The sequence below is a fragment of the Amphiprion ocellaris genome, chromosome 19 (genome assembly GCF_022539595.1).
Source record: "Amphiprion ocellaris isolate individual 3 ecotype Okinawa chromosome 19, ASM2253959v1, whole genome shotgun sequence".
In the NCBI taxonomy this organism is placed as follows: domain Eukaryota; kingdom Metazoa; phylum Chordata; class Actinopteri; family Pomacentridae; genus Amphiprion; species Amphiprion ocellaris.
Genome location: NC_072784.1, coordinates 12,591,207 through 12,616,286, shown reverse-complemented (window position 1 = coordinate 12,616,286; position 25,080 = coordinate 12,591,207). Strand labels below are relative to the sequence as shown.

The window sequence follows — 25,080 nt, the reverse complement described above, 5'->3', positions numbered from 1 at the left end:
CCTGACCAGGACTACCACAGTGAATGCATAGACCTGACAGTGAAGCACAGCGTTAGGAGTGTTGATATTACGATACAGAACTACTGTAAAGAGTAAGAATGTTGAATATCAGGTATTTAAGTGGCAATGCTCACTGCACTCACTTCTGTTGTGAACTGTAAATGGAAACTGAGGTCACTGGCTATCAAGATCACAGTCTGTGGCAACAAAAAAAACCTGCTGTTACATGAAAAGAACAGGAAGTGGTCACAAAAAAAAGAGGACCTAAAAAATTTCCTCTAATAAAAGCTTTGAAAAGCAAAGGCGTCAGCTGCTGAGCCCTCGGGGTCATGTGCAGCCTGCAGATATTGTTAGGCAACATGGTATGCCAAGAACCCAGTGACCCTTAAACAGAAGAATAATAACACCTGAGCAGATTCGGTCAGTCAACAGTCAGCTGGAAACTAGACTTTCCTGAAAAGCTCAGTGTGAAAGCTAATTAACACTGAAAAGATTAACATATTATTAGAAACAAGTCGTGCTCAATCCTTATTTTTCTACATCTGAATACTAAAAGCATTTACATAAACAGAAACCCTCCAGAATGCAATAATCATGGCTACTTGTTTTTACTTCTCAAAGTTAGCAGTCAGTTAAATGTACATTATCAAAAAAGGCCCAACTTTTTCATTTCTCCTCAATCTCCACATAACATACAAAAAAAAGACAAACCAAGACATTATAAAGCTGCACATTTTGTACCAGATACAATAATAAAATACGCAATGCTACATTAAGTGGTTAAAAATACAAAGGGGAAAAGTATATTGATTTTTTTAAAACATCTTTAAAGAATATACAATGTTATTTTTTTTCTTAACTACCCAAGAAATTTAGTAGAAAGTGCATTCTATATAACAAAGAAAGGAGGAGGAGAATCATTTTGCAAACTGAAAAAAAGACATGACGGAGAGAAAAACGTGTAAAATGAAGAATGTATTTGAGACACCGCGTGGAGGGGCTAGTGGAAAGTCACCAAAGCAGGAGGAACTTTCGTTTTGAAGCAAGGTCCATATTGGAGCAAATGTGTATTTTAGTTTCTTTGTTTTATTTTTTTTAACCAAAAAAATAGGAAAATAAGCTTAAGCACACACTAAAAAAAGAAACGTCCTCTGTTTGCGATGGTCCCTTCCACACTACCCACCTCCACCCGGGATTCTCCTCCTTTCCTTGCCTAAAAACATCCACTCAAAGTCACCACCTCCACCCTTTTCCCGTGCAGCCTCGACCGCACTCCGATCCACAATGCATTGTCAGTCCCACCCCCTACCCTTCCCTGCGCCTCACTCACGCAGCAGTAAAGTGCAGAGAATACACGCAAATGAAAAAAAAGGCTTTAAAAAAAAAAAAAAAAAAAAGACAAAGATCTATACTGCAAAAAAAAAAAAAAAAACAAACAAAAAACTAACAATGCTGAATCACAGCAGTGAACCCGATGGGGGGTGACGGGTGATAAGCAAACATTGCAGCAGTGTTAAGACCCACAGAAATGGCAGGATAATCGCAGGTCTCAGATCCAAAAAGAGAAGGGACTAAACTACCGAGCTTAACCACTTCAGACTGAATACCGAGGGGGGTGGTGTTAAAATTTACTGCTATCCCCCAAAATACACATATATTGGGGCACACTGTGTAAAAAGCAGCTTTTGGTACAAGAGCACTGGGGACAACCAGACTGGTAATGCATGCACACATTCGCACTTCCCTCCGAACACACCATCAAACTGGGTGAAGAGGCAACAACCCAAACTTGTGCCAAATACAAGCCCGACCGTCTCCTTTCAACAAATAAACATTCACACTATTGGCTATTACATTAATAAATGTAATTTCTCGCGCTGATTTGATCACACATAAGCCTATCTATACAAGACAGTATTAGAAGTTGTATGACCATCACCTCTTATCCTGACACTTCCTATCATGTGCTAACAACAGTTTATTATCTACATGACGGAACCATTCATTAGCTTAAAACTGAGCAAATTATCAGTAAAAAAAAACCAAACAGAACAAAATTAACATATGAATGACTCATCAGCCATCATTCTGCGTAGGCAACATTCAACAGGTTTAGACGCGCGTTTGCCTGTGTGGATCCATCATGAAAACAAACCTTTTACATAACAACAACACCCCACACCAAACTGTGGAATATAGGCTGAGAGAGGAATATGCATATTTTCCTGTTAAGAACTTTGATGAAAAAGGTCCCAGTTGTGTGTACTGTGTGTGTGTCGATGACCTTTAACATGGTAACCCGTATCATTTCGACAGCAGCGAAGGGAGGTGGGGATAAATCCTGATGGGGCCGAGCGTCTGGCCCCTCACAGTGGCAGTATTTGACAGTCGTCCGTTATCTAAAAGCATCCGTTGACCGACAGTACTGAAAAGCTGAGGTGGCACTGATCAAAGCGAGTCAATCAGTGGCCGTGTGGTCTTTGTCTTTTTGTATGTATATGTAAGTGTGTGTGTGCTTGAGGAAGTGTGAGGGTGCGTTCGCCGAGGCCATGTCCTGCAGTACTCCGAGTTATCTTGATTGCAAATCCACTGTAGAAAAGCCAGGCTGGCAAGACATATCCAGTATGACACAATACTTTGTTATTTCATACTCGTGAAAATCAAACGTAAAAGCTAAATTAAGAAATATTTTATGTACTGGAATGGAAAGCACCATTTTACCATGATCTGAATCTCAGACTACGTCTAGATTCAAGTAACCATTTACAAAATCCCCCCCACCCCCCAATATCCTTTACAAAAATTCCTCCTCCCCCCCTTCTTACTGTAATCTATGGCACTGCATCTTGCTTTACTGCTGCTGCCCCTCTGACAGAAAGCCTCAGTCGTGGCCTCAGGGCAGAGAAAGGCTCAGGTAGAACCAGTATCAACATTCATTAAACATTTCTGTGGGGCCCCTAGGCTCTGCAGTATAACTGGGAGGACAGGTGGAGTATTGCTCTGGGGAGGACCTGCACAGAAAGCTCGAGTCCTTAACCAATGCGCGACCTTAAAACCAACTTGACATGAAGAGGAAAAGTTCAGTGACACCGATCCTTGATGATCCACGAAGCCCGGGTTAATACATATGTCAACTTCCATCAGCAGCTTTTTGATGAAAAAGAGATCGTTTACACCCATCAATGTACAGGTAGAGAACTCACACAAAAAAAACATTTTGTCGAAGAAAATGTTCCAAGAAAAAAATTCTAGAGGTTGTATAAGCATTGTCAGTTGATAGGGATTTTTCAGTTCAATGATGTGTGCACTGAGGGCTGCGTTAGTCTGAATCTTTCACACATACACACAAGTGTGTATGTTTAGCTTGAATTATTTAGATCCGTTTGACAGGAGCACCCTTATGTAATGCATGTCTACACAGAAGCTGTGTTTTTTTCAGTCATCTGTCTCACACTTGTCTGACGGAACAGATTTTTCCTCCTTCCAGCTGTCTACACAGGCTATTCATGCTTTGAGTCTATTCTCCGGCGTTTTACGCACAAAACTACATTGTACTGGGCTCTGAGCACTTCTAAAATCTCACTACAGCGCCTGAATGCCTCCTGTGTAGACCCACACTGCTGCTCCGCCTTCTCTGTAGACATGGCTTCGGGTGCCTTACAACTAAGAAACTGAGGCAGGACTATGAGAAGACAAGGATCAAGGCGAGGTTTGGCGCCGGCCTGTAGACCTGGAGCCCTGCTCAGTGGTGCTGAGGGGCTCCAGGGCCTTTGTCAGGTGGCGCCATGTGGTGCAGGTAGCTGCTGTCTTCATGCCCACAGTGGTTTAGGGGCTCGCTTTTGAAAAGAGCCGGCGGAGGAGGAAGGTGGGAGACGGGGGGCACGGCCAGGTGGTGGTGGGGGTGAGGCGGGGCGTGCTGGGGCGCATTGGAGAGGTGCTGCTGGGTGGCCGTGGGGTGAGGATGATGGTGGGAGGGCGTTGAGTGGAGCTGCACATGGGAGAACGTGTGTCCCACCGAGCCTTGTGGAGGAAGGGATCCTCCCGTCGGGTTGAGGCCCAGGGACGCCGAGGTGGTGGCGGGGGCGGAGGGCCCGGGGCCGGAGGTGGAGGAAGAGGATGTGGAGAAGGTGTTGGCAAAGATGCGGACAGGCACAGGAGGGCCGCTGGTCTGCAGGACGACGGGGCTGGTGACCCGGAAACACTTCTCTTTGTGTGCTTTGAGCATGTTGGAGAAGCGGAAGCGTTGGCCGCAGACCTCGCAGGGGTACGGCTTCTCACCCGTGTGGGTTCGACGGTGACGCTTCATGTTGGGTCGGCTGGTGAAGCTCTTCCCACAGATCTCACAGATGAAAGGTTTCTCCCCTGAGCAGAATCGTGAAATAAAAGACAAGAGACTTCATCACCAAGCAGAAAGAGGGTAATTCAGAGAGAAAATGACACACATCACACAGAACTAAATTTAGTTTCTTTCTAGTTTGCACATTTTTAAAGGTCCTAGTTTCCTATAAAACCTCAGCAGTCACTTCAGCTTTCAAACTAGAATTGTAACACATTTTGAATTCATGTTGCATCATCACACATACCAAGAAACCTCACAGATATTCTTTTCACAAATCTCAGACATGCACAAGTAACAAAAAACTGGAAAATAAAGCTCTCTATACAGCAAAAGCCCTTTTCAGATGTGAGATTCTGTCATTCAGACAGGAGTCACTTTTCTGTTCTTGTTTTTCATGGCTATATTCAGACACCATAGTGACAGAGAGAGCTGCAGTGCGATATTCTTAATTAAATCGATGAATAATAAAGCAATAACAAACAAAAGACAAACTCAAAACTAATAACATCTTATCAAACTGTCCAAAGAACTAACAGTTGCTAGTCTGTGATTATTCTTGTCTCTCCATTCTTAGAATTATTTAATAAAGTTACTGCTGTTGCTCCATGTGTTAATGTGCACAACTCTTGCTTTTATGGATCCTGTTGCTGTCTGACGCTGCAGGTATTTAATAAAGTCAGAGTAAGTTCAATAGAAACAGCAGGAATCAACAAATTAAACTGTAATTTTGTGTTTGACAGCTCATCTGTCCACGTTGGGGGTAGTTTATAATTGCAAGACATAAATGAAGTTACCATGGCTCTTCGTCTAAATACGCTAACATGGACAGCTTTTTTGTCTAATGCTGCAGCTATTTACTAAATTCAGAGGAAAAACTTCTACAAACAGCTCAAAGCGACAAACTAAATTGTGACTCCAAGCTGTGTGAAACTCACCTGTCTTAAAAGGGGAGGAAAAAAAAGTACAGTGTGACTTGCTGCTAGGTCCTAATCGAGCCATGCTGGGGATAGTTCATAATTACAAGACATTTGAGAAGTTATCAGCACTCTTGTTCTTCATAAGCAAATAGGGACAGCTTTGGAGACACTCAGGTGGACCCTGCTGCTGTCTGATGCTGCAGGTACAATCAGCTGGAAGTGACAAACTGAACTGTGACTCTAAACTGTGTGAAAGTTCACTTGTCTGATGTGAAAAAAAAGTTCATATTTTGGCATGCTGTCAAGTGCTGACCTAGACTGACTATGTCTAATAACAAGTTACACGTTGCAGCTCTGTTGCTTTGCAGACACATGTGGATGCTATTTAATGCAGGTATTTAATAAATTCAGAGGAAAGACTCACAAAAACAGCTGGAAGCAACAAACTACACTGTGAGACAGGTCACTTATCTGTTGTGAAAAAGGATGTATTGTGGCTTGCTGTTGGATACTGACCTGGACTGATCCAGTCCAATTACAAGTTGTTAATGAAGTTGAACGCACTCTTTTCTGTTTGTGGAAATTAACGGAACCTAGTGCACGTCTGAAAGGGACTAAAGTTAACTTTTTCACCCTTTAACTGTTTCTGCAGAGAGCAGCGGTTCACTTTTAAAAATGCAAATAAGTTGCTATCTTGAATAGAGGGTCTCTGCCGTCAACCCACCCACTCCCCAGGAAGCTATTACAATTCACACTTTGAGTGGAGGAGATGTGAAAGTGAACAACAGCAGCTCCGTTGGAATGCCGCTCTCATTAACCTCCCTCCATGGAGTCACTGAATGTGCCTGCTACCACCCACGCAGCCATCTATTAACAGACTGCTGAAGGGCTCTCTAAATGCCTTATTCTGGCATGTTATGTGTGAAGCTCCTCCACACTAAATGAATATCAAAAGGTGACAACTAATGTGCTAGTCCTCTGTAACTGCTACATTGCATTGGCGCGCAATAATTCATGAGAAATCTATGTGCAGCGAAGCAAACTTCGGGTGGCTGGAGATGTGCGCTGCCTATTACAGAGCACGACTGGGTGTGTCTGCTACTGGAGGAGGCTAAATTGGTTGGTAGCAGCAGGGAGAGGAGAGGGTAGCATAATTACACATCACAAATAGAACTGAGAGGGCCAACGGAGTGCGGTGTGTCCTCCCACGACAGGCACGGCTGGAGGGAAACGGTGCAGCTCATGCAGGCATCGCTGCTCAGTTTGGACTTAGAAATAGCAATGCAACGGGGACAGAAAATCAGAGGGATGTAATACAGCATGTGTTGGGTAGTTATTATGAGCCGCAATATATGCAGGGCTCTTTCATGTACTACGTCCCTCTCATTACGGAAACTGGGCGAAGTCTCCTGTTTTCACCACTATAATGTTCGTCTTGGAAACGTCCCATGTCTTTCCTTTTTTAGGAACTGCACAGCCGAGTCCAGAAACATCACTGTTTGGCAAAGTGCTCAAGAATTTGTGTTTAGATTTGCAACGAGCAGAATGCAAACGTCACATCTGATGAACAACAACCTCAAAAAATGTATTTTTCAGTAAAATAGTTCACTCAGGAACCAATTCAGTCAAGAATCGGTAGTGAAATGAAGTGACAGTAGGCAGAAAACCCTTGAAACATAATTTTTGCATGTAATGCTGCAACAGCTGAGCCAACTCTTTGTAATTTACTATAGTGCGACTGTGTACTGTAAATAGAAGCTGGAAGGGAAATATGCAACGATGGCAGGAGATACTGAAGATGCCAGACAAGTGAGACGTCTGTGTTCAGCACAGTAAGTATTTGTTTCTAGTCTAGTTGGTTTTGGTTGGCTGCAAATCTTTAAATGGGAAATTCAGTGATGAATTTTGTATGTATTCATCACGTTTAAGGTTTGTGTCTGACTAGTTAGTGACGTTATTTACTGAAGACTCCACCTTTATCATTTCTGGGTGGTTAGAAACTACATTTTCTGGAGTGGGAACGTCTTGGTGGGAAGAAACTGTAGCCTGGCAACTGAATTCAAAGCTAGTTTCTTCCTAGTTTGCACATTTGTAAAGGTTCTGATAAAACCTCTGCAGCCACTCAGGCTTTAACATTAGAATCCTCACATATTTTGAATTCAAGTTGCATCATCACACACAAGAGGAAACTTCATATATCTTGGCTCACATCTCAGATATGCACATGATACAAAATTGGCAAATATTGTGCCAGAGGGAACAATGACAGAGCAGAGCAGCGCCTCACGTGGTCTCATGGGGAAGCAGCTGTAAGAAAAATCAAGACTGTGGAGGAACATGTTTGATATCATGAGGGTGACTTCCACGAGTCTACGAGAACTTTGGGAGGTTTAAGGCTGGATCTGTAAAGCGCTAATATAACTAGCTGTCAGGAGGGGTAATACAGGGTTAAATTTGCCCAAAATTGCTGCAGTTGGAGCCCAGCATGAAGCTCTGGGGATCAAAAAGGGCCGTAACAATGCTGCAAACAACACTGGCCTGTGTGAGTTCACCACATCATCCCTCACCTGTGTGTGTCTTCATGTGCTCATCAAAATACTGTTTCATGTTGAAGTCTTTGCCGCACCATTGGCACATGAACTGCTTGTGTCCGATGTGAATGCTCATGTGCGAGCGCAGCTGGTACTTATACTGGAACCGCTCGTCACAGTTCTGCAGCAGAAACAACAGATAACATGCAGGTCAGTGCACCGGCATGTACAGCAATAACACACAGAAACCTACACTCTGATTAAGACTAAACACTCGTCAGGTGCTTCTCCTTCTGCATTGCTGGAGGCAGTTTAGAAGTGCAGGTGAAATGTCGACATGTTTAAACAAATCGTTAGAAGGAGCTACAACATCGCTTCAGTCATTTTCATGAAAACAGCAGCTGGTTTCAGCTTCTCATATGTGGAAACTTGCTTGGGTTTTTTTTTTTTCAGATCAATATCTTAATGTGTCACACTGCAATTTTTCAGTTTGTCAATTTTCTTGAAAAAAAAACTAAAAAAACTGAAACAATCATCAGATTTTCCCCTTTCCAACTGTCCTTGAAATATTCATGTATGATTTGAAGTACCATTGAAAAAAATGGACTAAACCTGAACGTACAATTGTGATAATTAATAAAAAGCTTTTTATTCTACAAGTGTGATTTAAAAAAATACGCTGTTTGCTTAAACATGATTCTGTACAAATCTAAAAATTCTGTGCTTCTTGGTACAAATGTTAAGCTATGACTGACTCAGCTGCATCCAACAGTAACATCACAAAAATTCTGGGACTTTTCAGCTGAACTGCAGGCTGTGTTTACACAGGACAGAGAAAAGACATGTATGAAAACATATTAAAAATGTATGTAGTAAAATACGTATATTATGTAGAGTCACCTTATTAGTAAAACCTGTGAGCGTAAAATGTTGTAGATGTTGATCCCAGTTTTGCAATATTGTAAAATAAATATTTAAAGAAATGCAACTTTGGTTTTCTTTTTAACAATTTAGGCATTATAACTGTGTCATACAGCACAGGAGACAATTTTGAGTACTCTCTCTCCTTCTAGTCGTGGTTGTGCCATTTCCACAGAGCTGGAGGATTTCAGATTGCAGTGAAAAATGAACCCACAGTGAGCAAAAACGTCACAGGAGCCAAAAAATACAAAAAAAGAACCTGCTTTTGGTAAAAAAAAAAAAAAAAAAAAACACAGACGTGACTATTAGGTGACCTTCTTTAGAGTTTACATTACTGTTGTGTAACTTCTGTACATAAGAAAACAGGTTTCTGGTATGTGTGAACACATGATGTTTCAGAAATGAGGCTACTACACAAGTCAACAACAACCAGATTATTTGGGAGCAAGCAGCGACACTGTATGTTTGTACTGTAAGGCTTTCTTGGTCGGCTCTTTTCCTGGAGTATTTATAATCTCAGTGGCACCACCTGACTAAATAGAAGTCTGTGGGAGAACAAATCTAGCAGTTTCCATATGGCACTACAAAGGAAGGCCACTGAGGAGAAAGGCCTTTACATTACATGCACTTTAAAAGCGTGTAATCACAGTGTAAGATGTCTTCAAACGTTTAATTAGAGCAGCTCCACCCATGTACATGTTCTCTGTGTGCCATCTTGGCTTTCAGTGGGAGTGTATGTAGTGTGTGTAAGTATGCAAACTTCGTCTGAATCACAAGTTCGAGATGGCTAAGATAACCAGACGTAACTAAATCCGTAGAGCAGAAATCAACTCGGAAATCCCGATGCACAAGATTCTGAAGACAGACATTTCGCCCTACATTCATCTGATGTTCCAGTTAATTTATGAACAGTGTGTATGTGTGGTTTTCTAATAGTGACATGTTGTGGTCTGGTTTGACTTCTTTATACAACTCAGATGACAACACTGTCATTCAAAATACAGAGAGGATGGTCACTGCAAGAAAGAGGCCAACTGCATAAGCTATTTCAGGTCAGTCACAGACCACATGAGTAAAAACAACACAGGTTCTGCTTTCAGGGCACACAATGAGAAATTCATTGAAACTGCAACCTCTAGTAAAACCCCTCAAGGCTTTCAGTTTCTCCTGAGTACTGAATTCAGCTCAAAATGAATGCATTTCAAAGGACAAGCAGGAAAATTGATGACATTAAGATGTGTGCATTTATGAAAAACAATCGGCACTTTCGTAACCAGTTTACTGGTTTAGACTCATTTCAAGTGTGTTTTAGGCACAAAATGAATCAAATCATAACTACAAAGAGGAAAACATGTCGTTTATCTGTGGAATTTAAGGAACTAAAAGTGTCTGCTTGGGAACTGGGCTCAGACTTGTCAATCATGTTATGTGAATGAACGTTGACATGCAAACACATGTTTTAACAGCATCAGGAGGTGACAGAAAATACGTCAGAACAAGACAAGCCCCAGTTAGGTGGAAAATTCCTCTAGCTGCACCTAAACTAAACAACAGTAAATACAAGTGAACCTGCACAAACCGTACATGATTTTGAAAGTCCTTTACATGCTGAATAGGGCTATACCTAATGGCTATTTCTATTGCAGATTAGTCTGTCTATTATTTTCCCAATGTATAATTGCAAAAAAATGGTAAAAGATGTTGAGAAGTGTTTCCTAAAGCTCAAGATGACAAAAAAATATCCAGTTTACGGTCACAGAGAAGGAAAGAAACCGGGAAATATTCACATGTAAGAAGTCGGAATCAAATAATTTAGACTTTTTTTCTGTCTCAAACTGCTTAATTGATTATCAAAATGGTTGCTGATTAATTTAATAGCTGACAACTAATCAAATGAATCATGGCATTTGTAATGTTGGATATGTATTAAACCGAGTATAAAACACAAATGCATCTGTGATCACATGGAGGGACATTTTGCATATAGCACAACAAACCTCCAAAACACTGTTTGAGCTGGTTTTCCCTTCTTGTTTCAGTCTACGTTCAAGTAAAGGGGAAAACTATTTCCCAGTTTTTTCTGTTTTATGTCCCTATTTTGGTGCCTGTTGTGAACTCTGGATTCATACAGTAGGCTATAAGGCTTTTCCTGCATAGTGGAATTTTTTTTAGCATCTTCCAAAGTGGTTTCAGTCAGTCACAAAGGAAAATTCTCAGCACAAAAATGGTAAGAATTGAGAATAAAGATCACAATTTCAGTTTTCAGGTTTGTTCACTGAGGTTTAATTTGCTCAATCATAAATCCTCCGATCATTGAAACTTGCAGGTCAGACTGGTTTAAAAGGAATGTTATCTTAAATTGAAAAGTCATTCGTGACTCAGCTCCAAACAACAGCCATGTAATAAAACTTTCTAGCTGAATCGCAGGTTGTGTTTATTCAGAACAAATTGAAGACAAGCTGTGAAAAAAAATTTAAAATTTAATTAGTAAAATATGCAAAGTATGTAGAGGTACCAATTATTTTTACAAGTACTGTAACTTGTTGACACTTGGACAAATGCTGTACATGTTTATTCAACTTTTTTATTATCTTTTGTTTGCTCCTGTTCTGAGTTCTCTCTCATTCTAGTCATGGTTGTCCTGTTTGAATAGATGTGTGTGTGACTTCATACTGCAATGAAAAATGAGCCCATAATGAGCAAAAATATCATAACAGTGAAAATTACCCAGCAAATGATAGGAATTCAGAGGGATAATAGGCATTTTTGTTCATAAAATGGTCAGAAATAACATGAAAATGCACATATTTCTGTGAAGTAAGATCATACAGACTTGTTGCCTTTGCTGTACGCAGACCTATCATGTTTCCTCATTCACAGTCACCACCCAAAGGACTGTTCTGAAGCAGGAAGAACCCTGGAAATCACACCAGAACAGCACCAAGACACGTTCAACTTACCTCACAACGGAAGGGCTTCTCTCCTGAATGCTGCAGTGAGTGAACTTTTAAAGACATGCTGCGCTTAAATGACTTCCCACACGTCTCACAGGTGAATGGCATGTCCTTGGTGTGAGCTGCATTTAGGGGTAGAAAAGAAAAAAACAATAGAAAACTGACTACTAGTATAAAATGTAACATACTACAGATACAGAGTTGACTAATAACTCTGAATTGAAACTGTAGTCAGCTGTCAACCTTCACGTAAACACGTCAAAATCAAGAATTTTAAGCACAAACTCACTGAATACATCATGTAAAACACCTTTAGTATGAATATTAATATGTCGTGGTTCATTTTATTGACCTGACAGCTGTGGGGTGGCTCAAATTTCTACATATCAAAGTGTTCAAGGGCAACAGGAGCTCAGAAAAACAGGACCGGACTTACCAACCATGTGCTTACGGACATGAGCCATTGTGTAGAATTTCTTCTCACAGATTTCACACGAGAATTTCTTTTCCGCATAGCCGTGCACGATCTTAATGTGCTCGTGCAACGACCACAGCTTCTTGAAAGATTTGTTGCAGGAGACGCACTGTAAAAGACAAAAAAGATGACAAAAAATTAAGCATATGTTTGTTGTTTCTTAATTGACAGTTGTTTCATTATACACTAGCTCCCTCTGCTGGAGGAAAAATATCAGCAAGGATGTAATATGCTGAAATCTCTATTTTCATCAACAAGCAGCTTAGATGCCATCAGGGACAAAAAATAAAGGGGCTGCTAATTAATTTTGTCAACAAAATTAACCTTCTCACACTTTGTTCTGCTTTGCTCTATAAAAATGAGCCACAGTGAATGTAAAAAGACACCAATTGGAAGAAAAATAACTAAATTAATTGCACCTGTTCTCAATTTCTGTTTATAAATCTGCACAACTCTGACCGTAATCAAGTCTAGACTCTGACTTGGCCCCTACAGAACATTAAAGTTGTTTTGAAGCCATTGCTCCAGATTTATGCTCGGGGTTGTTGCCTTGCCGGAAAAAATAAATCCGGTCGTGTGATGGCAGTTATCTCGCAGACTGCAGAGTCTGCTGCTGAGAAGTATCTCCACAAAATCATTCTGCCGCCAATATGCAAAACACAACACCAAAGCAGTTTACAGGAAGGGCCAAAAAGCTTAATTGTCATCAAAGAAACCACTTTTAGAATCTCCCACAGGCCTTCTAGCGAATGCTGGTCAAGATGTCGTGAGCTTTCTTTAAAAAAGCAGTCTTTCATTTCTACTTCCATAAAACTGGTGAAAAACTGTGAAACCCATTCTGTGCATACTGTTTGACATCTCAGGCATGAACCCTGAAGTTCATTTATAACACACGTTTAGATCTTTGAGGACAGATTTATTAGTTTTCCTATTTATTAAATGAACCCACTGTCACTCTGAGGCTTATTCATTCATGTGTCCTATTGCAACAAATACTGACAACTATTGCTCTCTTTTGTTGTCACTATCGTTGACAGACAAAATTTGGCAGTGGAAGATAAAAACAAAAACACTCAGATACTTGAGAGCTTCACAGACTGTTGTGCTGTTGTGACCAGATGACAGAATAAATGGCATCTTCAAAAGGAAAGCATTCATTTGAGCGCTGCCTCGCGGACAACAAAAGAGCAATAACAATTTACGCATTAATAAAAGCTATTTTCATCTTCATGACTCTAAGCTGTTTATTAAAGAAAGTCTTTCTTTCCAACCTGGAAGTGTTTCAACTGATTTGAGCAGCCAGGGCAAGCAGCTCAAAGAGCATTTTCTTCAAAGCAACTAAAGATGTAAATCGGGTTTCAGCAAAACAGAGGCTAAATTAAGCTATTCAAAACAGCTGTATGACCCCTGGGTATTAAAATGCTGAATCACCTTTTTTCAGTTTTAGAGAACAAAAACCACAATGGAGCCACTTTGCTGAAACATTAACACTGACAGCAGTGAAGTGTTTCCTACATGATGGCAGTTTCAGAAATCTGTTTTCACTAAGTTGCCTATAAAATCCTCTCTCATGTTCTCAGACTTAAGAATTACTATAAATGGAAAAGATAAAGCATAATTTTTAGGCAGTATTTTGGCTTCAGCTTTCTTTCTTTAGGCCAGAAACAAAACAACTCACTACTTTAACTCTTGGGCTGCAACTATAGTTTCAGTGTCAAATAAATTTCTGGATTAATCGATTAGCTTTTTTGTCTCTAAAATGCCAGAAAAAGGTGAAAATTTTGATCAGTGCCGCCCAAAGCCCAAGATAACGTTCTCAAATGTCTTGAATTGTCCACAATTTAAACATTTTCAGTTTACTGCCATAAATTACTAAAAATAAATAAATAAATAAATAAATAAATCACATTTTATAACCTATTATCAGCAAATTCAGACTGTCTTTCTGAATACTAATTAATTGATTAACCAAACAATGGACTAATTTAATAGTCGACAACTAATCGGTGCAGCTCTATTCACCTCATACAGTGATGATCTCCAGATTATTAGTTTTCTGATGCATGTGTAAAATGAAATACTACAGCTGTATTTTTCAAATTGGCAACTGCACTCACAAGGCATAAGCAAAAAAGAATCCGCTGCAACATGAGTTTACTGCATCAAAGCAACTAATACATCTATAAATATATAAAAATCTCAACAATCTAATTTTGTCTGGGTATATAAAACTGGTTAGCGCCAAATGACACAGTAAATCCTGGAAATACACCCTTTCATTCAGAAAAAAACTTTAAAAATTAAGAACTAGGGTTGCACAATATATTGTTTTAACACTGACATTACGATTTATGCATGCAAGAACTCACATGGTTCTCATTTTCTATGACCAATCTACAAGAGAAGTCTGACTAATGGAACATAATTTCGTGAGATTTAAGGGTTTGTTTCTAGTTTATTTATAAAAAAATAAGTTTGTTGACCTGCAGGCTGAAATGTGGACAGCAAAATAAGCTGAGAACACCAGAAAAACACTGAAAAGGAAGATTTTTATGCAAAAAGAAATGCATAATCGGGTGTATGGAAATTTCGGCTGCAGAAAAGCATAATGTTGACCAAAAGAAAAATGATACTCTGACAGCAGTGTGTTGCAAATGTTGCCTCTACATGAGGTAGCGCAACTAATTTGCTTGACCATTTAAATCAGCACCACTAGGCTCTGTATGACGAGTGCAAAGCCAGATCTGAGCGTCATCCAAAGCAAGAAGGGTAGTTAGGTGCTTTGCCAGCATTTCTAAAATTAGTTTTCATTCTCTTTGCAGATGCATTTCCCTTCAAAACCGCACCAATCTCCCGGAATCCTAAAGTTATTCAAGTCATCTGTTGAAAATTGACGTACTTTATCACATTGCAATGACACTTTTTCCAAACTTGTGCAGCCCTAGTGTTATACAGATATGATATGCGACAGGTGTTTGCTTTACCTGGATGTTCTTCTCACAGTCGGTCTGCTGGTGCAAAGCGAGTTCACTCTCCAAGACAAACTTCTTGCCGCACTTGTCACAGATTTGCATTCGCCTGTGTGTGACGTTCATGTGCTTCTCCAGGTACCAGCGAGTGTTGAACACCCGAGGACACTTTTCACACGCCAGCATCTCCTTCTCCTCCACCTCTGCTTTCCCTTCTGCCATCGCGCCCCCAGTGGAGGACGGCGCCGACCTAGCCGACCTGCGCTTGCTCTTCGGAGGCTCCATTCGCTTCCGTCGCCCCCTGGTGGTCATCCCGGCAGTGGCAGCGCTCAGAGCCGTTCTGAGGCTTTTCCTCCGAGGCTGGCTGGGAGCGGCAGTGCTGCTAGCACCTCGACGTGTCCTCTTGGATCGTGTTCTTTGACTTTCGATCTCATCGTCCTCCTCGTCTTCCTCCTCTTCCTCATCGGGGCTCTCCTCGTCCTCCTCCTCTTCATCCTCCTCCTCCTCCTCTTCGTCTTCTTCGTCGCTTCCGGCTCTCTCCGAGTCGTCTGCCGTGGTTCCAGTTTTGTTGTCACCCTTGGACACGTGAAGCGTCTGGTTGTTCAGGTTAACCTCTACGATGATCTGCTCTCGTTTGAAGCCCTCCTCACCGTCCTCTCCCTCCTCTTCCTCATCTTCGTCTTCATCCTCTGTGTCCTCGGAGGAGCCCTCGTTGCCTGCCTGGGACCCCTGCATGCCAACATCCTGGGCAGCTGCTCCCTCTCTGAAATACTGTTGCGGAGTCACATGTTGGGTGGGCAGTTGACCAATGTTCTGGTCTCCGATGGATGTCTTGGCTGCCATTTTATTGTCCACTAGCACAGAATAAGGCTTGCCGCCAACCTCCCTCTTGTAAAGCTTTCCCGTCAGGTCCAGGTCGGGGTTCGGAGAGTGGAAATAGGACTGGGACACCGGTGCCCTCCGTCCCTCCTCCTGTGACATTCCGCCAAGGCTGGGGACGGAAACCTCTTCCTTGAGGTTCTGGCAGGATTTCATGAAGAGGGATGGAGCTGGTGGTGGGGAGGCAACGCAAAAGATTAACTGCTGTGGTGTCTCAGTAGGCGAGCCCACCCTACAGAGGAGGGTTAGGGGACGCCACACCAATCCCCCACCCTCCTTCTGCTGAAGAGAGGGGATGAGGTAAGAGACAGTCAACCTGATTCAAAGAGAGCATCCATGCTGTCCAAGGTAAGAATCGCAGTTGGAAAGACATACAATCTGCTCAAAATTTTGTTCCATTAGCTGAAAAATCGGACCGCAAAACCAAAGGTTTCTTGACGCAGAATATTTGAAGCCAAACGCGTGTAGATTCCGTTTCTCTGAACACTGCTGTCCTGTCAGGTGTTATGATCTTCAGGTAAAGATGTGAGGACCTCTGCGTCTTGTTTTAACAGCCATTTACTGTGCATCACCTGTGAGATTAAACAGAGACAAAGACACAGGGACGAGATTAGAAAAAACGGTGCATTTCCGCTGTTTGGCGCCGCTGTGACCTGAAACTGCAGCCATATTGTCGAGCTTTCAACAGTGAGTGCCACATTTACCCACAAATGTTTCAGTGTTGTGTGTAGGAGTTGAAAACCACAGCTTTCACAAATGAATATGAGTGAAATCAATTTCGACATGCGAGCGCTCTAAACAGTTCAGGACCACAACTGAAACACATCATTTTATAACAATATAAATGCAGAGATAGTTTGCTTTCTAGAGTGACATTCAGTTACACATCTTGCTAATTTAAGAGCATATTTACAAGACAATATTGAAAGACATAAAACATAAAGATGGCCAAGCAATTTCTTAACATGAGTCTAAGCTAGTTGATAGCACATTATCAGATGCAATGAAATATGCACAGACAGATGCTTAAATATTTTAAATGCATTATGTAAACCACTTTGAATAGCCTTTTGTGAATTAAATGCGCTATAAATAAACTCACTTTGCCTTACATTATCTGCACAACTCAAAAAGCTCAGAAGAAATTTATGGAAGAACACCAATTAAACACAAGATTGTCTTTTGTCTTCAACATCACACATGCACACACCTCCCCATTGACTGTTACCGAGTGTAGTGTAACCACAGCTGAGGAGCTTGTGTTGCAAATACAACCACAGGAAACTGTATTTAAACCTTTGAGTGAAGCCTGAGCAGTGCACATTTTGGAACCTACAGTAATATTATGTTTATGCAAGACAAAACATCTATAATAATGAAGAAAAATGTGCTTTTTGGCTATATTTGCATGTCCCAGCGTTGTACATCTATGCTCGGGCGTCTCCGGCTGACAGTTGGTTGACCTCGTACAACCTTAAACCCCACTAACCGTTCTGAATGTGCACCGGGGCGGTTCGCTCACTAGAAAACCTCCCACAGCAGTAAGCAGAAAAACACATTTCCTTTCAAACACGACAAACATCCTCTCCTCTGTGTGTTAACAAACATCTTATGCTTTACTTTTAACTAGGGACACTTCGTTGTCTGCAAAGCAAACAGGCCAAGAGAGACTTTCACACTCAAACGCCCTCCATCGACCGACGAAGCCTCCTTTGTTCTAATCATTAATTTATAGTCATGATTAACATGTAAGGGGCTGGTGCCAGAAAAAAGAGCAAAAGAGGGGATTACAAATGACTTGATGAGCACAGAGCAGAGCTACATAATTAAGGCTAACATTATTAACGCTGAATATTTGGACAGTTTTAATCACAATTATTGATTAGTTTTGTAAGTTGCAGACAAAAAAAGATCTTTGTTCTCTTGTATTTTATCCAGATCATTATCAGTCACCTACAAAAATACTTATTTAATTTGCAGTGTCTTATGATTACTGTAATTCCTGCTACTATTATATCACTCAAACTGAACAGAAAATCTGAACATGTCCAAACGATAGATCCATTTTTGACAGTTCAATATAACTTAACTATTTTGATGTAATTTTGTTTTTTGATGCACTTTTTGAAGTTGCTCTTTGAGAGGGTGAATGTTAGGGTACAATTACTTCGAATCTGTCTTGATAAATCAGAAATAGATTTTCTTGTTCCTCCTGTTACTTCATCTTCTGTTAAAACAAAGCATACAACAATGAAGGCAGAAACAGAACTAAAGGTTTTTCCAGAAGCCAAGCGTACATCAGTTGGTTCTGCCTACACATACGAAAGTCATTTCTGCAGATTTTAAATTTCCACACACATATAAGACACACCTGTCTTCCTGTGCATGCCGACTCTGATCCTTTCTGAGAATTGGACAGAAGCTCTGAGAGCATTAGGAACACAGGGGGAGGGCGAGCTCGGCTCTGACAGAGCAACTCCACTCACATGGTTGTCCTAGACACAAAGCCTAATAGATTATCCTACGTCTAGATGACAGAGCAATATAAACTGCATGAGAAACCACTGCCTGAGCCTGACTTAATATGCAAACATCCATTCTTTTTTTAAGCTCATATGTGTTTAAAACAAATGTTCATGTGCTTGGAAGGATATACAGGAGCTAACTTTACATTTAATTTGCTGTTCAGAATATAAAACTGAGCAAACCTGCTAAACTGACTGCTGAAAACTGTCAAAAGCGCACATGTGCAAATAAACAGTGCGGTTATGTAAGCCGTACTGAGTAAAATCCTTCCCCTTGCTTATCATAATCAATGATGAGTCATTTTAGGGTTTCACTCACTCTGAAATAGTGCAATCCTTTGATGTGGGAATCAAGTAGAGAGACTTCTCAATATCACTGGTAATTAGTCGACACAATCACCTTGTCAGATCGGGAGGTCAAACCTACTGGAATAATGATCACTAGTGACTGCCGTTTTCAGTTTGGACAGCTTTCAAGGATGAACTTTGCACCCTGACGCAGAAAGAAGAAAAAAAGTGCATGAATGAATGTCTCTCTGACAGCCCATTTCAGTAATCCAGAGCATTACTAATGCTCAGCAAAACTTGCGCTGAAATCAAAGTTTCTCCAGCAATGGCTAATTTATATCCTCCCTCAATCATGCTTCAGAGATGTGATGAGAAACCAAAACTCATTTCACAAAGGGTAAGCCACAAAACCAGTCATACACCGGATAGATGCTGCTGTGGCTTAAGATTTGTATGACACAGGATGGGAGCATTACTGCAAAGGCGCCATACAAACATGGTATTAAAAGTGTGCACATGTTCGTGAGTGCTCGGCTCAACTGTGACAGTAAAAGCAGACGAGACCTCTGAAGTCACAATGTGTCACGTTTACCTCTTATTATGCAGCACTCAAATCCATGCCCCCTCTCAAGTCTAGAATTTAATGAGCTTTCCCTTTCTCAGCTTGTAGAGGATCGTGTGAGGGTTCACATTCCTCACTCTGTCCAAACTCATAAGACCTTAACCAGCTCACTGTGTGGTGCACTGCAGGGGAGCTCCATGTCTATGTAGGTATTTGGCCCTCAACTCATAATCTGGTACCTAGTTGAAATAATCTGTGGTAGCTATCATGGAAAAGTGAGAGAGTAAGATGAGTATGACAAGTTTTATAGCATTATCACGACCTGACAGCCACTGCTTACTGGTGGAATATCCATCCATCCATTATCTATACACCGCTTAATCCTCACTAGGGTCGCGGGGGGTGCTGGAGCCTATCCCAGCTGACTCGGGCGAAGGCAGGGGACACCCTAGACAGATCGCCAGTCTGTCGCAGGGCTACATATATAGACAAACAAGCACTCACACATTCACACCTACGGGCAATTTAGAGTAATCAATTAACCTCAGCATATTTTTGGACTGTGGGAGGAAGCCGGAGTACCCGGAGAGAACCCACGCATGCACAGGGAGAACATGCAAACTCCATGCAGAAAGATCCCGGGAAAGCCGGGATGCGAACCAGGGACCTTCTCGCTGCAAGGCGAAAGTGCTAACCACTACGCCACTGTGCAGCCCTCTGGTGGAATATCTCTATTTTAAATAAGAAACAAGATAACATGGGAATATTTCTCACTATTTTGCAAAAAATCTGATTAAAAACGCTAAAATGTGATTCCAATACGAAGACCGACTACAACAAGCAGACTAATTTGATTAGATTAAATTCAACTTTACTGCAATTGCACAGGGTACTAAATACAGTTTAGCATCTAATTAAAGAGGGAAAAAAAGTAGTCAAAGTGTAAGGAAAAAGCGCAAGTGGAATAACTTTAAGGGCAGTAGGAAAGTGATAGGATATATACAGTATGGGCAGTATAAACAGTGCATGTAAGTGTGCAAGATATATGGATACCTAAGATGTTTAAGTAGTATATTATAGTATATGCAGTATAATATAGGGAGTTATGAAGGCATAAAGTACATAATTAGAAGGAGCTGGAGAAAATACAAGTGTGCTAGATAAATAATATAAAAATATAACACGTGACAGTATAAACAGTATTAACAGTGCATACAAGTACGCAGCACATATTAATATTCAAGATGGCTAAGTAATATATGCAGAATGATAACAGTATAAACTGGTATAATAGAATAAGCTGTAGGTAATATAGGTATGCAAGGTAAAGTACAATATAAAGATAAATGACAGTATGAGCACTAATAACGGTATAAAGAGTGGATGATATGTGAATATCCCAGGAGTATAAGTCATATAAATAGTAACTGCAGTGTGATATAGTTTCAACAGCAAGAACAGGGTGGCATGAAGACAGAAAGTGTATAAATGGACAAAGACTGAAGGAATATTGGCGTGTTAGATAAATAACAACACAAAAACATGATAAATTACAGCACAAGCAGTACTAACAGTGCACATAAGTATGCAAGATATGTGAATATCAAAGAGGTTTCAATGACATACATAAATGTGCAGTACGGAATAGTCTTAACAGTATAAACAGGGTGATATGAAGGCACTAAGACTATATAATTTTGCTAGATAAATAAAGATAAGGTACAGTGTACAAATAAAGATAAGGATGAATGGCAGCATGAGGAGTAATAATACTAGAAACAATGCATGCATGTATGCAAGATACATAAATCTCCAAGATGTATGGGTACATATATATAGCACATGCAGTATGAGCTTACACAATATGCTACAGAACGAAAAGTGTATAAAGTGAATAATTGCATAAAAAGAATAAGCTGTTGGTAATATGTGTAAAAGATAGATCGCAATATAAAGATTGATGAATGACAATAAGAACAGTTGATATCAGATGCATCAAGTAAAGCTGAGAGCTATTCCAAATGTTTAAGTGGAGTAGTCTTATGGCTAGAATTAACTGTATAAATATTGTATGTTAATGTGCAAGATATATGAGTATGCAGTATGAGATTCTAAAGTAGGATATAGTATTAACCAAGAGCTGAATAAGAAGCAATACAAAGACATGTCTAAATGACCACATGATGAGTGGATATGAAAAGCAAGTTGTGCAGATTTCGCACCAGTACTATCAATATAAAGAGTGCATGTAAGTATGCAAGATATGTAATATTTAAGTAGTATATGCAGTACAGGTTTATACTGTATGATACAGCATTAACAGACAGAAGTTTGATAGATAAGAAAGAGTATAAAGATAGGGATAAATGACCGTAAAAACTGCGGATATGAGATGCAAGATGTACAGAGTAGAGTTGTGGAGATTTAGCACCAGTATAAAGACTGCATGTAAGTATACAAGATGTATAATATTTAAGAAGTGTGTGCAGTGTGCTTTTAAACTGTTTGACACAGAATTAACAGATATAAGTTTGCTATATAAGTAGGAATATAAAGATAGCAATAAACGACTGCAAGAACAGTGGATGTGAGAAGCTAGATGTACATGCAACGTACGCAGCAAGGTGTGTAGTCTGTACAAATAAGGTTATAAAGTACATTTAGGTAATTTTAGGTGATACTACAGTTTACTAGAAGACTTGTAGTGGAAGCTGCTGTGTGTGTGAAGCGGATAAAGGGTTAAAAACCAAAAGGCAACACAGCAAAGCGAGCAGCAGTAACGTTGTGCAGGCCTGGCCAACTTAGGCTACTTAGCCTGCTAGCAGCGGTCCATAGGTGTCGACCTGCACACACATGACAAGCTAACTCGGCTACATTAGCTCAAGGTGCAGCCGTTGGACGTTTCGGCGCAGTTCAGGTCGCACTATCTGCACCACAATCGCACTGTCTTGCACCAGCTACACACTCCGCGGGCTCGTATTCGCTGACACGCACTAGCTAACAACAGACAGCTCACTTTTTATTAACCCCAAAACCGCCCAGACTGGGGCTAGTTAGCTTAGCATTAGGTATTTTAGCATTAACTTGATATCGGCGCTGCACTTTGAAGGGAAAGTGTGACAGTCGTGGCAGCTAAACGAGGAGCCAATGTCACGCTTTGTCGGTGACTATTATGCAAAATGAGAAGCTTTGCTAACAAACCCCCCCGACGGGGACTTTGGCTGCCGCCGCTGTGGAGGCAAACCCACTCAACTCGACACTGTCACAAAGTCAGAGCTAGCCGGGGCTGCTCACCGCGGCTCCGGGCAACCGTCGCCCCCGGTACACCGGCCGTCCGTCCGCTTGTCCGTCAGTGTGCGGCTCCCCTGCTGTCACGCCACGTAAACGCGCGTGAAACTCACTAAAAACAGCGGCGTTTTTCTCGTGTTTTGCGGGCTTACCTCCGCCGTCGACAGCGACCTCCCTCTTGCGTTCGTGCAAATCAGAGTTGCACAGATTCGGTGGGGTTTGCACGCGCGCTCCTCTCTCTCACTACATTCGTGCATTAAGCAGAAAAATAATAATGAAGATTTTTTTTTTAAAAAGCAAAAGAAAGAATCCGTGCAAAAAATGCATAAACAAAAATAAAACACTGCGCCGGATTTAACGTGTGTCTGCGGAAAGATAAACCCGCGCACCGGCGTCCTCCTCCTCCTCCTCAGCCCCCGCTACGTGGCCCAGCACTGCCTCTCTCTCTCTCTCTCTCTCTTTTTCTCGCGCGCTCCTCCGGTCCCGTCTGTCTGCTCGGTTGGTCGGTCGGTGGTGCGCGCGGCGGCGTGTCTGGGTCTCCAGACCAGACAGGGCACGGTGCGCGCCCACGCGTCCAGCAGGAATCCTTGATTGATTAAAATCATAGCGAGAAGAAATAAGACCCCGAGGAGCGTCTTTATCCGCTCACAGGGAGGAATTCTGTCTGATTAATTTAGTCCGAGGCTTTAATAATGCATCCGCTCGGTTTTACGAGAACATCAGAGCGGATTGTTTCTCTGGAGGCCCCTCTGGGTGTGAGGTTCTACCTGAGGTTCTCACTAGAGCATCTGGAGACACTTCATTTACTGCAATATGGTGGATTTTTATGCACCAGTTTGTGCATTCACTGTTCTTTTACTGAACGATTTAGTGTAATATTAGAAAATGACTAAATTACAAATAACTTGTAAAATGACAGAAAAAAGCATTCATTTTCATGTCAACCCTAAAAAAAGAAAAAGGTCAAAACTGTAAAAAAAAAAATCCACATTAGGAGTCAGTCTATATTTTTACAGATATTTGCCATTATTTGAAAGACAAGTATATTATGGACTGAGAAATTGGAGATAATACAGAGAATATGTTTACACCAGTTTGTGCATTCTCTGCATGCCTCTGTAGGAACAAAACATACAAGCAAAAACAATAAAAATAAACGTTTTTATCTCTACGTTTGTTTGTTGTTTTTTTTAAACAACAGTTATTTTCCCTGCTTTCTTAAATTATACATAACTACTAAAATCACAGAAAAAAAGCATTGATGTACATGTTAAGCCTAAAAAAGGGAATATAGGCCAAACTAGTCAAATAAATCCACATTAGGAGTCTATATTTGTTCAGATATTTGACATTATTTGAAAGAATATATGAAAGAATATATTAAGGACTGTGAAATTTTATGATACCGATAATATGTCGGCACCAGTCCGTACAATAAAATAAAATTTAAAAAAAAATAAAAAAGTTATGATTTGCATGTTAACTGTAAGAAACTGACCAAAGCTGCAAATAATGTCCACATTTTTACAAATGGTTATTTTTTTCTTTTACATAGTTTCACTGTAAAATTGCACTACATTTTTTCCTGTATATAAATATGCAAAAATAGCATTATTTACTGATATTTGCCATTATTTGAAAGAAATATTAGGAATACTAAGGATTGAAATTGCAGATGGGATTCAGATGTTTGGCATGAACCTGACCAGGATGACTACAGGGAATGCATAGTCCTGACAGTGAAGCACAGTGGTGGGAATGTGATGATATGGGGCAGCCTGAGTGTAAAAGGTGTTGAGGAGATGATATTTATAGATGAATGTCTGTGGATAAACCAAAACACTGTCTGACTAGATAACTCCCAGTCTGCAGAAGCTAGAAGAAGAGGAACATTCCAGCAGGAGAATCATTTAAAGCATAAAATCGCACAAGAGTTTCTGAAAAAGAAAAACAATGACATGGACAAGGATGTTGCCTACTTGGAATCAATCTAACATCTTTGGGGTATTTTAATGAGAATGCTAGAACAACACAACCCAGCCATCAAAAAGAAGCGGAAAAAATCTCTAATTAAGGAAAAGTCTGAGAAGAAAATAATATATATACAGTCATGGAAAAAAAATTCTTAGACCACCCTTGTTTTCTTCAATTTTTTGTTCATTTTTATGCAAGGTACAACTAAAGGTACATTTGTTTGGACAAATATAATGATCACAACAAAAATAGCTCATAAGAGTTTCATTTAAAAGCTGATGTCTAGACATTTTCCATGGTTTCCTTGAAAACCAAAATCATTTAAGTTCTTACATCAATAGCTATGACATTGTAACGGATGAGTGACGGTCATCTGGTGGGTAGAAAGACGTTTCCTGCCACAAACAGCTAGCAATTTGGTAGTACCATGTTCAGCTTTTTTTTTTTTTTTGGTGTAA

General features: G+C 40.6%; 1 protein-coding gene across 3 annotated transcripts; it reads right to left on the bottom strand.

Moving 5' to 3' along the window:
- Positions 1–592: 592 nt before the first annotated feature.
- Positions 593–23,084, bottom strand: znf652 (zinc finger protein 652). 3 transcript variants are annotated; one of them, XM_055005209.1, is made up of 7 exons: positions 22,655–22,791; positions 18,830–19,003; positions 15,122–16,557; positions 12,099–12,246; positions 11,669–11,784; positions 7,824–7,968; positions 593–4,362 (listed from the first exon to the last, which is right to left on the bottom strand). In XM_055005209.1, the coding sequence occupies exons 3-7, from the start codon at positions 16,139–16,141 to the stop codon at positions 3,743–3,745; spliced, it is 2,049 nt and encodes a 682-aa protein (XP_054861184.1). In that variant the 5' UTR covers positions 16,142–16,557; positions 18,830–19,003; positions 22,655–22,791; the 3' UTR covers positions 593–3,742. The 3 variants fall into 3 exon arrangements, with proteins under 3 accessions (XP_054861184.1, XP_023124234.2, XP_023124235.2); XM_023268466.3 differs by lacking the exons at positions 18,830–19,003; positions 22,655–22,791 and adding an exon at positions 22,801–23,084; XM_023268467.3 differs by lacking the exon at positions 18,830–19,003 and having other exon boundaries at positions 22,655–22,794.
- Positions 23,085–25,080: the final 1,996 nt, after the last annotated feature.

Coding starts and splice junctions, on each gene's coding strand:
- znf652 (XM_023268466.3), bottom strand. CDS start 16,141: ATGAAATCCTGCCAGAACCTCAAGGAAGAGGTTTCCGTCCCCAGCCTT. Junction 12,247..15,121: donor ACTGTGAGAAGAACATCCAG/GTAAAGCAAACA, acceptor TGTCTTTTACAG/TGCGTCTCCTGCAACAAATC. Junction 4,363..7,823: donor GCACATGAAGACACACACAG/GTGAGGGATGAT, acceptor GATTCTGCTCAG/GGGAGAAACCTTTCATCTGT.